At 43.8% G+C, this 14,314-nt stretch overlaps 1 protein-coding gene across 1 annotated transcript in view; it reads left to right on the plus strand.

Moving 5' to 3' along the window:
* Positions 1 to 14,314, plus strand: part of lrmp (lymphoid-restricted membrane protein) — a 164,442-nt gene that overhangs the window by 114,373 nt on the left and 35,755 nt on the right. The window contains exons 20-22 of the mRNA XM_060843072.1: positions 448 to 589; positions 3,778 to 3,898; positions 5,871 to 5,946. Coding sequence (XP_060699055.1) covers positions 448 to 589; positions 3,778 to 3,898; positions 5,871 to 5,946 — 339 coding nt within the window. The remainder of the gene's footprint in view (positions 1 to 447; positions 590 to 3,777; positions 3,899 to 5,870; positions 5,947 to 14,314) is intronic.

Genomic DNA, 14,314 nt, shown 5'->3' on the forward strand with positions numbered 1-14,314 from the left:
CATTCTGCCCGAATCTGCAAGGGTTTCCTCCGTGTGCTCTGGTTTCCCCCGACAGTTCAAAGATGTGCAGGTTAGGATGGATTGGCCATGCTAAATTGCTCATAGCGTCCAGGGATGTGCAAGCTAGGTGGATTGACCATGGCAAATCTGGAGTTACGGGGATGAGGTAGGTGGCTAGGTATGGGTGCTCTTTGCAGGGTCAGTGTAGACTCGATGGGCTCAATGGCCTATTTCCACACTGTAAGGGTTCTATGAACATGACCCCAGATCCAAAAGGGAATTGGATACAATATATGGCCAACAGGGGATTGTGGGGAACTTGGAGGTGGTAACATTCTCATTTTATTGACGCTATTGCCATGGGTGATGAGGATCAGAGGGGGAAGGATGCTTACTGCTGCTTGTTCAAGTGTTTCAAATAATGGTATCATCCTCATCTTCAAACAGACAGGACGTTGCTACAAGGGACTGTGGTTACATATTCCTCAAAGTTTGCAAGGGAGCCAAGCTCCTCTCCGCTCACTGCCATGTTCTCAACCATGGATGCTCCTTAACTCTGTAACCCCATACTCCCACTCACCGTTGCTGGGTAAGCATTTCCTATCGCAGGCTTTAAACTGCAGTTGAAACCTGTAACAGTTCAAAGTACAAATAGCCAATTGCTTTCTTGTTGTACTGTCAACCATTTTTATGTGTAGTGCTTTGGTCCTCGTTTAATATAACCATAGATTGTAATTTACAAATTGTGCTCTTGAGGAAATTCCAATTTTGGTTATTGAGAGAGAGGACACAGGATCTGGAGTAGGCCATTCAGTCCATCAAGCCTGTTCTGCCTTTTGATACAATCATGGCTGTTTGAACCTTTCATTGCCTTCTCGCCACCCAATCCTCATAACCGTGAATGCCATTAGAAATCAGAAATGTATCAATCTATACTTAAAACTTGAGCTTCCACAGCCCAATGTGGTAGAGAATTCCAGTGTTTTACAATGCTGCTTCTCACTGTCCTGCAGTGGATTGCCATTGAGGTGGTCAACCATTGTCAGCTTTCTGGGTGTTTTAAGTTGGAGAATTCTCCGTTTTTTACAATGCTGAGACTAGTTTTGACAGAAATCAGATTTGCCCTTGTCAGTACAACAGCTAGCAAGTTATAAAAGGTGTTTACAGCACATGAGTTAACACATGTTCAAGTTAATATTAAAACAACAGCTCCTCATTGAGGGATTGCTCTGCCTGGTTGGTACTCTGGTACTCTGTAACTGCAAAGCCTAAAAAAACAGAGCGTCCATTTATTCAAAGATGTGAAGGTTAAGTGGATTGGCCATGCTAAATTGACCCGGAGCATCCAGTGACATGCAGACTAGATGGGTCAGCCATAGGAAATACAGGGTTACAAGGATACATTAGGGGATAGATCTGGGTTGGATACTCTTTGAAGGGTCAGTGTGAACACAATGGGCTGAATGGCCTACTTTTATACTGTAGCAGTTCTATGATTTCATTGAGGTGGCTGCAAGTCAATCTCCAACCAACAAACTGCTCTGAAAACTCTGCTAATGTTTTGACAATTGAAGTTGGCAAATCATATTGCAACTGTATAAGGCTTGGACATGCTGCATTTGCAGCATTGTGTGCAGTTCTGGTTGCCACAGTATCTGAACAAGGTGGAGGCTCTGAGGTAGCTGCAAAAGAGATTTACCAGCATGTTACCTGGATTGGAGTGTTTTGGGTAATAGGAGAGGTTGGACAACCCTCAGGTTGTTTTCACTAGAGCATTGGAGACTGAGGGGTGTCTCAAAAAGTGTATAAAATTGAGAGGCCTGGATAGTCGGAGCTTTTCGCCAGGGTAGAAATGTCAAATGTCAGGGAGAAAAGATTTAAGGTGAAGCCGGGGGAGAGATTTTTTTTACAGAGGGTGACATGTGCATAGAATATGCTGCCAGGGGAGGTGGTAGAAGCAGACATGAGAGCAACATATAAGAGGCATTTTGACAGACTTGTAAACGGTTAGAAAATAGAGGGATACAGACCATGAGCACTCAGATGGGATTAGTTTGGAATAGTATCATGGTTGATACAGAAACATGGGCTGAAAGGCCTGTTCATGTATCGTATTGTTTATGTTCTATGTCCAATCCTCACCACAAACCTAATCCATTATTTTTCAAGGTCATATATCTTGCATGTTCCATTGAAATCCATTCATCAGCTTGAGATAAATGCAAATTCAATTAATGTTACATTTTTACTATTTGCTTATGCAATTTTGTAAAATGGAAGTAATGGTGGTTGGGTACCTTACTGGGTGTCTGAAGTTGACCAGTTGCTTTTATTTTTGCAGGTTTTTTGTAATAGAAACCTCCTGTGATAGCAAATGCAAATTAGTCTTGGTTTCGTGTTTCAACACGGTTTGGCTATTTTGAAAATTGGAACTGGGCAGGGACCTTGTTTCTATAAATCATAGAGATGTACAATATGGAAACAGACCATTCAGTCCATGCAGACCAGCTATCCTAAATTGATCTAGCCCCATTTGACAGCACATGGCTCATATATCCCTCTAAACCATGCAGAACCTTCTATCAAACATTTTACTGAAGTCCATGTAGACAACTTCTACTGCTCTTCCCTCATCAATATTTTTGGTTACTTAGAATCATAGTCATAAAGATTTACAACATGGAAACAGACCCTTCGGTCCAACCCGTCCATGTCAACCAGATATCCCAACCTAATCTAGTCCCACCTGCCAGCACCTGGCCCATATCCCTCCAAACCCTTCCTATTCATATATCCATCCAAATGCTTCTTAAATGTTGCAATTGTACCAGCCTCCACCACTTCCTCTGGCAGCTCATTTCATACACGTACCACCCTCCGTGTGAAAAAGTTGCCTCTTAGGTGTCTTTTATATCTTTCCCCTCTCACCCTACACTTATGCCCTCTAGTTTTGGACTCTCTGACCCCAGGGAAAAGACCTTGTCTATTTATCCAATCCATGCCCCTCATGATTTTACAGACCTCTATAAGGTCACCCCTCAGCCTCCAATGCTCCAGGGAAAACAGCCTCAGCCTGTTCAGCCTCTTCCTATAGCTCCAATCCTCCAACCCTGACACTATCCTTGTAAATGTTTTCTGAACCCTTGCAAGTTTCACAGCATTTTTCAGATAGGAAGGAGACCAGAATTGCACGCAATATTCCAACAGTGGCCTAACCAATGTCCTGTACAGCTGCAACATGACCTCCCAACTCCTGTACCCAATACTCTGACCAATACTTCCTCAAAAAAAACCCTCAATCAAGTCTGTGTGACACAATTTTCCTTGCACAAAACCTTGCTGACCATCCCTAATCAGTCCTTATCTCTCCAAATGTATGTAAATCTGATTTTTTTTTGTGAAACAAGGCTAAGCATTGTAATATTAACTAGATATTGTGTTTGAGTACTTTTCTGACTGACCACCCTAGCTTTCAACAAAAGCAATGGTGGAACCCATCGCCAGGGGAGGTGGTTGACAACAGAACAATCAATTTCCATGACTCAGCTACGATGTTCAGCTTTGGAGGTCACCAAGGAGAAGTGACCTATTGTTAAGAAAATGTTACTATTCTAGAATTTGCAATTTAACTGACTTAAATTGTGACATTTTGTGTTTATTTTATTTTACTCAACCTGTTTAGAGAATGTAATAACTCACTCTGGAGCAAGTAGGACTTAAACCCAGGCTTCCTGGTTCAGAGGTGGGCATAATGACATGTACAGTTTCTTTTGATAGATGCCTTACTGTTGGAGGACTTTTATCCAATGCATCACTTCCAAAATCCCCTCCATATTCACAACATCGAACAACAAAACCCTATGGCTTCCGCAGATGAGCTCATTAACGTCCAGTCTAGGTAAGCAACCAAAAGCACACTGGCCCACTTGAGACTGAAACTCTGGTTATTTCAGATATTGGGAAATCATTTAGGCAAACAAATCATACAATAACTCTCACCATGTCCTGACCTGGAATGACACCTCTTCCTTCACTGTCACTGGATCAAAATCCTGGGATGTCCATCCTCTCAGCATTGTGGGACTCCATACACCACATGATCTGAGGCTGCTCAAGAAATCCGACTGAGTCCCCACCTTCTGACTCAACTGCAGAGGGGTAAGGAATGTTGGTGTTGCCCAAGCAAGGCACAAACCTTGTAAATCATTTTATAGATGCACTTCTGATTCTGGTTATCCAATTTTAGTTGACTGGTTGGAAGCATTAAAGCCTTCCTTGTCAACACTATGATAAATGGTTACTGCTGGTATAATATACCTGTCACAGCAAACTGTAGACAGACAGGTCTTAGATCTGAGTGTTTTGTACAATGGTGAAAGGTCAGGCTTTATTGGACATGAGAAATATGTCCAGCAGCCAGGTGAAACGACAAGACCTTGATATTAGACTGGCCCCAGGTTTGACCAGTGCACACTCAAACTGAGAGCCCAAGCACTGATGAGAATCGGTCCCCTGTGGACCTTCACACTCTTGCTGTGCTTCTCTGTTTAAGTAAAGTGGGCCCCTTCTGGCTTATATGCGATTTCTCCTCGCCTTAGAAACGAGAAGTCCACGTTTTGCCTTTTGAACTCTGAATGCCACTTGGGAGTTGTTACTCCAGTGGTACACTCAGGAGGCATTGAGGTAGGAATCTCATGTGGAACATACTTTTTTTTATATTTCAAAAATATACTTTAATCATAAATTATTTTGATGATCCGTACAATTGGTCATGCCATACAGACGTAAACATTCCATTTCTTTGCATACAGAGAATGAGTAATCGTTCGAATATACAGGCCGGTACATTTACTATCCATATATTTAGCTGAGGTGTCAGTGGAGCCCACTTACTGCATGGGCCCCCTGTTCTTAGGCAGGGAGATGTTACACAGTGATCTTTCCCCACCGCGCCTTGGCGGCAGTTGCCCCAAGCTTCAGCGCGTCCCTCAACATTTAGTCCTGGACCTTGGAATGTGCCAGTCTGCAACACTCAGTTGGGGTCAACTCCTTCAGCTGGAGGATCAACAGGTTTCGGACCGCCCAGAGAGGGTCCTTCACCGAGTTGATGATCCTCCAAGCACAGTTAATGTTCGTCTTGGTGTGCGTCCCAGGGAACAGACCGTAGAGCACGGAGGCCCGCGTCGCGGCGCTGCTTGGGACGAACCTTGACAAATACCACTGCATTCCTCTCCAGACTTCCTTTGCGTAGGCATATTCCAGAAGGAGGTGTGTGACAGTCTTGTCCTCTCTGCAGCCACTTCGAGGGCAGCGTGCAGTGCGGCTGAGACTCCAGGCGTGCATAAAGGATCTCACAGGCAGAGCCCTTCTCACCACCAGCCAAGCCATGTCTTGGTGCTAGTTGGAAAGTTCTGGCGATGAGGCATTCTGCTAAATGACTTTGACAGTCTGCTCAGTGGACCGCTCGATAGGATCCACCCTCTCCTTTTCCCAAAGAGTGATGTGGAAAATACATTATAGCATGCTATATGTCACTACACATTCTAACCCAGCCCCACACTCTACAGCCGAGGAGGGAGTTATTTTTAAAATCGAGCTTTGAAGTCGGTATAATGCCTTTAAAAGACAGCAAATTTACAATGCAAACAAGAAGGAACGCGAGTGAATAATTGCCTGTTTTTCCCTTTTCTGTGGTTGTGCTCATTTCCATTCCAGTTTGTTAACCTGTTTGCACACACAATGACACCCATTCAGATATTGAGCTTGTGAAACAATTCAATGCTCTGACATTGTGCTGATTCTCCTGCAGTCAAACCAGGCACACTGTTTATTAAGAGATGCAAATGATCGACATTTTAATTTGCTGACAGATGCCAGTTGCAGACAGTCCTGCAGACCGAGGGAGAGATTTCTGTCACTGAGGTGAACGGAGAGCATCTGAACAAGGTCAGTACATCATTTTCTCGAATACAAAAACCATATACTGCAGAAGCTGGAAATCTGAAAGAAAAACACAATGTTGGAGCAACGCCACAACTTGGGCAGCACGTTTGTGAGAGAGAAACCGAGTTAATCTTTTGAGTCCAATTCTGAAGAAGGATCATGTTGGACATGAAACAAACTGCTTTGTAATCCAGAGCGAAAACGTTAACTCTGTTCCTCTCTCCAGCCCTGTTGTGGTTCTCCAGCAATTTCTGTTTTTGTTACTGCCCATTCATACTTGAGGGTCAGTATCAATCCTGCTGAAGATTTTGAAGCCTTTCTCTAGCTCCTGGATTGATTTTCAACTTTGTTGCATAACATTCAAAGGCATCTATTAGGATCCATTAGGAATGCCAGCACCAACTGGAATATGAGGTCTGGTGATGGTTACGTGTGAATTGAAGGATAAATGAGAGAGCATTTGACTATGGGATCAAGTCATCAGTGATTTTGGAGTTGGTGGAGTGAACAGAAATAAGACAGACTGACTGGAAAAATTCCTAAAATACAGTATGACAACATACAAATGATCAAAAGGTCAGATGCTGGACTGCAGGGAACAAATCGGTTTTCGCTCAACTATTGGTAAACAAGTTGGACTGGGTTTGTGCCAACTTAAGATTCTACAATAGAAGTGAAGTTTAAAAACTGTAGAAACAAATTCAAGAATGAAAGCAGAGAGCCTATTCCAGAGATGGAAACCTGTGTATTTATTTTGATGAAGCAGGAGTCATGGTTTGGAAATATCTCTCTTTTGGTCTGGAGACCTATGAAAATCCAGGGTGTTAGGTGCTATTTTAATTTCTCTAAATATTCACACAATTCCCAAGAGTTATCACATTGTGTTTGGGGGAATGCCACGGATTGTAATGACTGATTTGATAGAATTGTGTAAAGCAGTCTAGCTTATAGTTACAAAAAACCCAAAAGAACTGAGGATGCTGGAAGTCTGAAACAAAACCAGAAATGTTTGGAAAATCTCAGCATGCCAGGCTGGCAGTAAATGTGGGCTCAATGTTTATTCTTCTCTTTCCATATCTGGTTATATCTGCTGTTTGGTTTCTTTCATTCATGAGAGATAATGGTCACTGCCTCATCCATTATTTATCGTCCATCTCCAGTTGACATTATAAAGGTGACAGTGAGCCATCATCTGGAGTACTGCAGTTGTGATTTAGGGATGTCCACGTTACTGTTTGGGGACAGTTCTGAAGGACTGACAGAGCAACAGTGTATTGCCAAGTCAGGTCACTTTCTCATGGAGAGAAGCTTGTATGTGTTGGGGTTCCCATGTACCTGCTGCACTTGCCCTTCTAGACTGCAGTGGCCACAGGTTTGGAAGGTGATGCTGCAGGAGCCTTTGAGTTGCTGCAGTATGTATTGTAGATTGTACACAGTGCTGCTACTGAGCGTCAGTGGTGGAGGGAGTGGATGCCTGTGGATGTGGTGCCAATCAAGTGGGCTGTTTTGTCCTGGACGGTGTCAAGTTGCTTAAGTGTGGTTGGAGCTGCACCCATCCAGGCAAGTGGGAGTATTCCATCGCACTCCTGACTTGTGATTATAGATGGTCGACAGGCTTTGGGGTCTCAGAGGGTGAGTTACTCACTGCAGGATTCCTAGCCTCTGACTCGCTTTTGCAGCCATTGTATTGAAATGCTTCATTCAATCCAGTTTCTGGTCAGTGGTAACTCCCAGAGTGTTGATTTTACGATCTCTGAATTTTTTTTAAAAAGAGCTTTTGAAGTGCACTCATTGCTGTAGCATGGGGAACATGACAGACAGGTTGAGCACAGAAAGCCGCCACAAATAGAAATGTGCTGACCAGTTGGATGAGAGATGCATGTTAAGTTGGACTCCAAAGCAAATGCCTTCACTATTAAATGCCTCCAAAGCAAATGCCATTAAAAAAATCTCTCAATACCAGGTTCTAATCCAACAGGTTTATTTGGAAGTGCTAGCTTTTGGAGCACAGCTTTTAGATACTGCCTTGGGAACTTTCACATCCACCTGAGGGTAGGCAGGCCCTCAACTTAATGCTTCAATTGAAATCTTCCAAATTTGCCAGGAGTGTCACATCCTACTTTAAGATGAGGTGAGACAACTACGTGTAGTGTGAAGGACCACTGATTTCCCCCACCCATCAGGCAGTTCTGAGGCCACCAGTGGGTCTTTGTCCAATAACAGGTCCCCATTCATCAATGTCTTTCTGGACAGAAAATGCCAATCAAATCGCCCCGTACCCAACCGCAGCAAGGTTCTGCAGAGATTTTTATAGATGGGAAATGGGACAGAAAAATCTTCTGTGGGCTAAAGATACAAAGGATAAAATGAGGTAATGACTCATGGTCACAGAACTTTCTGTTGGCCAAGCTGAATTGTTGATTTGATAAAGGTCCAGTCCTGAGTTATTGTCTCCATTTTGTTGCCCGCGCAACATACTAGCGAGGCAAGGAATAGGGAGAGAGAGCATGAAAACATGGCTATAGGGGTGGTGCAGGAGCGAGAGATTTGGATACCTGGATAATGTAGTCCTCACTTTCATCTAGATAATTGGGACTTATTCTGGGGTAGCTAGGACCTCTGCAAACAGGATGGTCTGTACCTGAACCAGAGGGGTGCTAATATCCTGGGGGAAAATTTGCTAATGCAACTAATTAACTAATTCAGCAGGGGGGTGGGAACCTGAATTGTAGCTCCAATTTATAGGAGTTTGAGAGTAGTGAGGTCATAAATAAGATTTCAAGGTCACAAGAGTCTACCGGCAGGCTGGTAGTTTGAAGTGTGTCTACTTCAATGCCAGGAGCATCCAGAATAAGGTGGGTGAACTTCCAGCATGGATTGGTACCTGGGATGTGGTTGATGTGGCCATTTTGGAGACATGGTTAGAGCAGGGACAAGAATAGTTGTTGCAGGTTCTGAGGTTTAGATGTTTCAGTAAGAATATGAAAGGTGGTAAAAGAGGGGGAGGTGTGGCATTGTTGGTCATGGACAGCATTATGGTGGCAGAAAGGATTTTTGATAAGGACTCATTTAATGAGGTAGTATGGGCTGAGGTTAGAAACGGGAAAGAAGAGGTCACCCTGTTGGGAGTTTTCTATAGGCCTCCGAATACCTCCAGAGAGGTAAAGGGAAGAATTGCAATGATTTATTCTGGATAGGAGTGAGAGTAACAAGATAGTTGTTATGGGGGCTTTAACTTTCCAAATATTGACTGTAAATGCTATAATTCGAGTACTTCAGATGGGTCAATTTTTGTCCAATGTGTGTAAGAGGGTTTCGTGAAACAGTAAGTAGACAGGCCAACAAGAGGCGTAGCCACATTGGATTTGGTGCTGGGTAATGAACCAGGCCAGGCGTTAAGATTTGGAGGTAGGTGAGCACTTTGGTGATAGTGACCATAATTCAGTTACGTTCACCTTAATGATGGAAAGGAATGGGTATATATTATAGGGCAAGAGTTTTGCTGGGGAAAAGGCAATTATATTGCGATTAGGCAAGATTTAAGATGCATAGGATGGGGAAGGAAACTGCAGGGATGGGCACAATTGAAACGTGGAGCTTGTTCAAGGAACAGCTACTGCGGGTCCTTGAAATTTTTTGGCAGGTAGGATCAAGAAAAACCTTAAAGCTTTCTATAGGTATAACAGGAATAAAAGAATGACTAAAGGAAGGTTAGAGCCAGTCAAGGACATTGGTGGGAAGTTGTGTGTGGAGTCCAAGGAGATAGGAAAGGCACTAAATGAATATTTTTCAACAGTATTCACACTGGAAAAAGACAATGTTGTCAAGGAGAAAGATACTGAAATACAGGCTATAAGACCAGATGGGATTGAGGTTCACAAGGAGGAGGTGTTAGCAATTCTGGAAAGTGTGAAAATAGATAAGTCTGCTGGGCCGGATGGGATTTATCCTAGGCTTCTTTGGGATGGTAGGGAGGAGATAGCAGAAACTTTGGCTTTGATCTTTAGGATCAAATTGTTGTCTGCAGGAATAGTGCCTAAAGACTAGACGATAGCAAATGTTGTCCCCTTGTTCAAGAAGGGGAGTGGCCAGTGGAGTGCCACAAGGATCAGTGCTGGGTCCACTACCTTTCGTCATTTCTATAAATGATTTGGATGTGAAGTTGGTATAGTTGGTAAGTTTGCAGATGACCCCATCTGCATTAGCTCTTATTGGTGGATGAATTAATTTTCAAAGCCATGAGGTCATGCTGCAGCAGAACAAAACTGGTGCGGCTACACTTGGAGTATTGCATATAATTCTGGTTGCCACATTGTAGAAAGAGATGGAACTTTGGAAAGGGTTCAGAGGAGATTTACTAGGATGTTGCCTGGTACAGGGGAAGGTCTTGTGAAGAAAGTCTGAGGGACTTTTGGCTTTTTTTTAGAAGGTTAAGAGGTCACTGAATAGAGACCAGAAATCCTGAGGGACAGGATGTACATGTATTTGGAAAGGCAAGGACTGATTAGGGATAGTCAACATGGCTTTGTGCATGGGAAATCATGTCTCACAAACTTGATTGAGTTTTTTGATGAAGTAACAACGAGGATTGATGAGGGCAGAGCAGTAGATGTGATCTATATGGACTTCAGTAAGGTGTTCGACAAGGTTCCCTATGGGAGACTGATTAGCTAGGTTAGATCTCATGGAATACAGGGAGAACTTGCCATTTGGATACAGAACAGGCTCAAAGGTAGAAGACAGAGGGTTGATTTTAAGCCTGGAGGCCTGTGACCAGTGGAATGCCACAAGGATCGGTGCTGGGTCCTCTACATTTTGTTATTTACATAAATGATTTGGATGTGAGCATAAGAGGTACAGTTAATAAGTTTGCAGATGACACCAAAATTGGAGGTATAGTGGACAGTGAGAGAGTTATCTCAGATTGCAACGCAATCTTGACCAGATGGACCAATGGGCTGAGAAGTGGCAGATGGAGTTTAATTCAGATAAATGCGAGGTGCTGCATTTTGGGACAGCAAATCTTAACAGGACTTATACACTTAATGGTAAGGTCCTAGGGAGTGTTGCTGAACAAAGATCTTGGAGTACAGGCTCATAGTTCCTTGAAAGTGGAGTCGCAGGTAAATAGGATAGTGAAGAAGGCATTTGGTGTGCTTTCTTTTACTCATCAGAGTATTGAGTACAGGAGTTGGGAGGTCATGTTGCGGCTGTACAGGACATTGGTTAGAATGTTGGAATAATGCATGCGATTCTGGTTTCCTTCCTATCGGAAAGATGTTGTGAAACTTGAAACGGTTCAGAAAATATTTACAAGGATGTTGGGAGGGTTGGAGGATTTGAGCTATAAGGAGAGGCTGAATAGGCTGGGGCTGTTTTCCCTGGAGTGTCAGAGGCTGAGGGGTGACCTTATAGAGGTTTACAAAATTATGAGGGGCATGGATAGAGTAAATAGGCAAAGTCTTTTCCCTGGGGTCGGGGAGCCCAGAACTAGAGGGCATAGGTTTAGGGTGAGAGGGGAAAGATATAAAAGAGACCTAAGGGGCAACTTTTTCAGAGGGTGGTACGTGTATGGAATGAACTGCCAGAGGATGTGGTGGAGGCTGGTACAATTGCAACATTTTAAGAGGCATTTGGATGGGTATGTGAATAGGAAGGGTTTGGAGGGATATGGGCCGGGCGCTGGCAGGTGGGACTAGATTGGGTTGGAATATCTGGTCGGCATGGACGGGTTGGACCGAAGGGTCTGTTTCCATGCTGAACATGTCTATGACTCTGACTCTAAGATGGTCAGAGGGTTAGATAAGGTGAACAGTGAGAGCATTTTTCCTCAGATGGTGATGGCTAGCACTAGGGGACATAGTTTTAAACTGAGGGGTGATAAATATAAGGCAGATGTCAGAGGTAGGTTCTTCACTCAGTAGTAAGGGTGGGGAGAACTCTGTCTGCAACAGTAGTAAACTCGCCAACTTTAAAGGTATTTAAGTGGGCACTGGATAAACATATGGATGAAAATGGAATAGCGTAGGTTAGATGGGCTTCAGATTGCTTTCACAGGCTGGTGCAACATCGATGGCCAAAGGGCCTGTACTGCATTCTAATGTTCTGTGTTCTATGATCCCAAACAACTTCAATTCGGGTTGCTGAGAATTAATCAGGGCTGACTTCTTAGTTTTTGTGAGAGATGACGACTTCTCCGGTGCCTACTCTCGAGGAGCCACCTTCTGTGTTATTGGCCTCTATGACTACGGCTCTGATTTGATTGCTCAGACTACAAGATAGATTTCTAAACCACAAACGATTGCTAGGCTATCATTATTCAGGGTTCCCTACTCCCCTCACGGCTAGATTTTTCCCAGTACTTAAAACAATCCGTTCCATTTCTCCATTTCCCCAAAAGCCCCCCCCACTGAACCCAATGTGACTCCCGGCTGGGCCCACCCTGAAAATTCCCACTCCCTCTGCTCTGCCTACTCTCTAATGACTCACTCAGTCTGCGGCCTCCCAGCCACTCTCCAATGTTATGTGCTGGCGCGCATGTCTCTCTCCCCGTGAAAGTGAATTTGAAATCCTGAAATATGGTCGGAATTGTGCTGAAAGAAGGTGTTAGTCTCAGTGGATTGGCATTGAGACCGCACAGGCTCCTGGCCTGGATTGGACTGGTTCAGCAGGGAGAGGTCTCCTCAGCCAGAGAGAACTATTCAGAAGGTCAGGGAGTATGTGGTTATGTCCAATCTGGATCAGAATTAGAGTTGCTGACTCTAACTAGAAGGTCTGGCCATTGTGTCCAGTCTACATGAGCACGGGGATATATCTTTCAGAAATGATTTGATTAAGTTCACCATTGTGATGTTGCTGGCTAGTTCAGCATTTATTGTTCATTCCTATTTGTCCTGGAGTGAGTGTCGTTGAGCTGCTTTTTTGAACCAAAACACAACCAAAGAAGATTCTACGATTCTATTCTAAAACTCTGGATGTTGACAATCCAAAACAAGAACAGAAATTGCTGGAGACAGTTGGCAGAATCTGTGGCGAGAAATCAGTTAATGTTTCTCAGCCTTCAGTTCTTTAGCTCTGGACTGGACTCAATGTTAAGTGTTTTTCTCTCTCCCCACAGATGCTGCCTGACCTGCTGAGTTTCTCCAGCAATTTCTGTTCTTTCTGAACTGCTCGAGTTGTAGTGATACTACAGTGCTGTTAGGAAGTGTGTTTCAGAATTCTGACCCAATGACAATGAAGAATTGGTGACATTGTTCCAAGTCAGGACAGTGAGTGGCTTGGAGGAGAACTTGTATGATTTGCAATTTATCCCAAAACACACGTGTGGTACCAGTGGCGAAATGGTTCATGCTTGTAGCAAACACTAAGCCCAAAAGAGGTGCTATACTGGGCATTGGGGTTTCCTCTGTTGTCAGCATGTTTCAATTTAAGAAGCAAGATCAATGTCCTGGTTACTCGGAGTGGCATAATGTCAGCAGTTTGAGCAGATTTGAGGTTTTACTTCAAATAGCTGGCAAATACTGTGAACACCAACACAGCAACTATCAGTGGCAAAGGCTATATTCTATAAATGGCAAACTGAAAAATGTTCACAAGAGTCTCTTTTTGCCTATTGGCACAGCTCCTGGGAGTTGAAGCTTGGGCTTTATAGAGATTTACACAAACAGCGAACCAAATTAAACTCTGAGCTGCTCAGAATGAGATGGAGATGTTAACAGCTGGAGATTTGAGGGGGGGGTGGTTGGGGTGGAAACGTGAGTTTATTCTCTTTGGCAGGGAGAAATGTGGAAGAGGAACATGCAGCTTACAGGTGTCATGAACACAATAGTAGCTGGTGTGTTGGGATTCCTTTGAATTGACTCATAGGATATGGGTGTGTCACTAGCTAGGCCAGCACTTATTGCCCTTGAGCTGCCCCCTTGTACCACTGCAGTCCCACTATTCCCTTAGGGAGGGAATTCCAGGATTTTGACCCAGTGATGGTGAGGGGCTTGGAGGGGAGCTTGCAGGGAATGGTGTTCCCATGGATCTGCTCCCTTTGTCCTTATCAAAGGAAGTGATTTTGCGTTTGGAAGGTGCTGCCTAAGGATCTTTGGTGAATTTCTGCAGTGCATCTTATAGGTGGTATGGAATGGCTGTTTGTTGATGTGATGCCGATCAAGTGGGCTGCTTTGTCCTGGATGATATCAAGCTTCCAAAGTGATGTTGGAGCTGCACTCATCCAGGCAAGTAGGAACTATTCCATCACACTCCTGACTTCTTCCTTGTCAATGGTAGACAGGCTTTGCAGAGTCAGGAGGTGAGTTACACACCATGATATTGCTAGCTTCTGACTTGCTCTTGTAGCCACTGTGTTTATGTGGTAAGTCTA

Source organism: Hemiscyllium ocellatum, chromosome 23, assembly GCF_020745735.1.
Source record: "Hemiscyllium ocellatum isolate sHemOce1 chromosome 23, sHemOce1.pat.X.cur, whole genome shotgun sequence".
Taxonomy (NCBI): Eukaryota; Metazoa; Chordata; class Chondrichthyes; order Orectolobiformes; family Hemiscylliidae; genus Hemiscyllium; species Hemiscyllium ocellatum.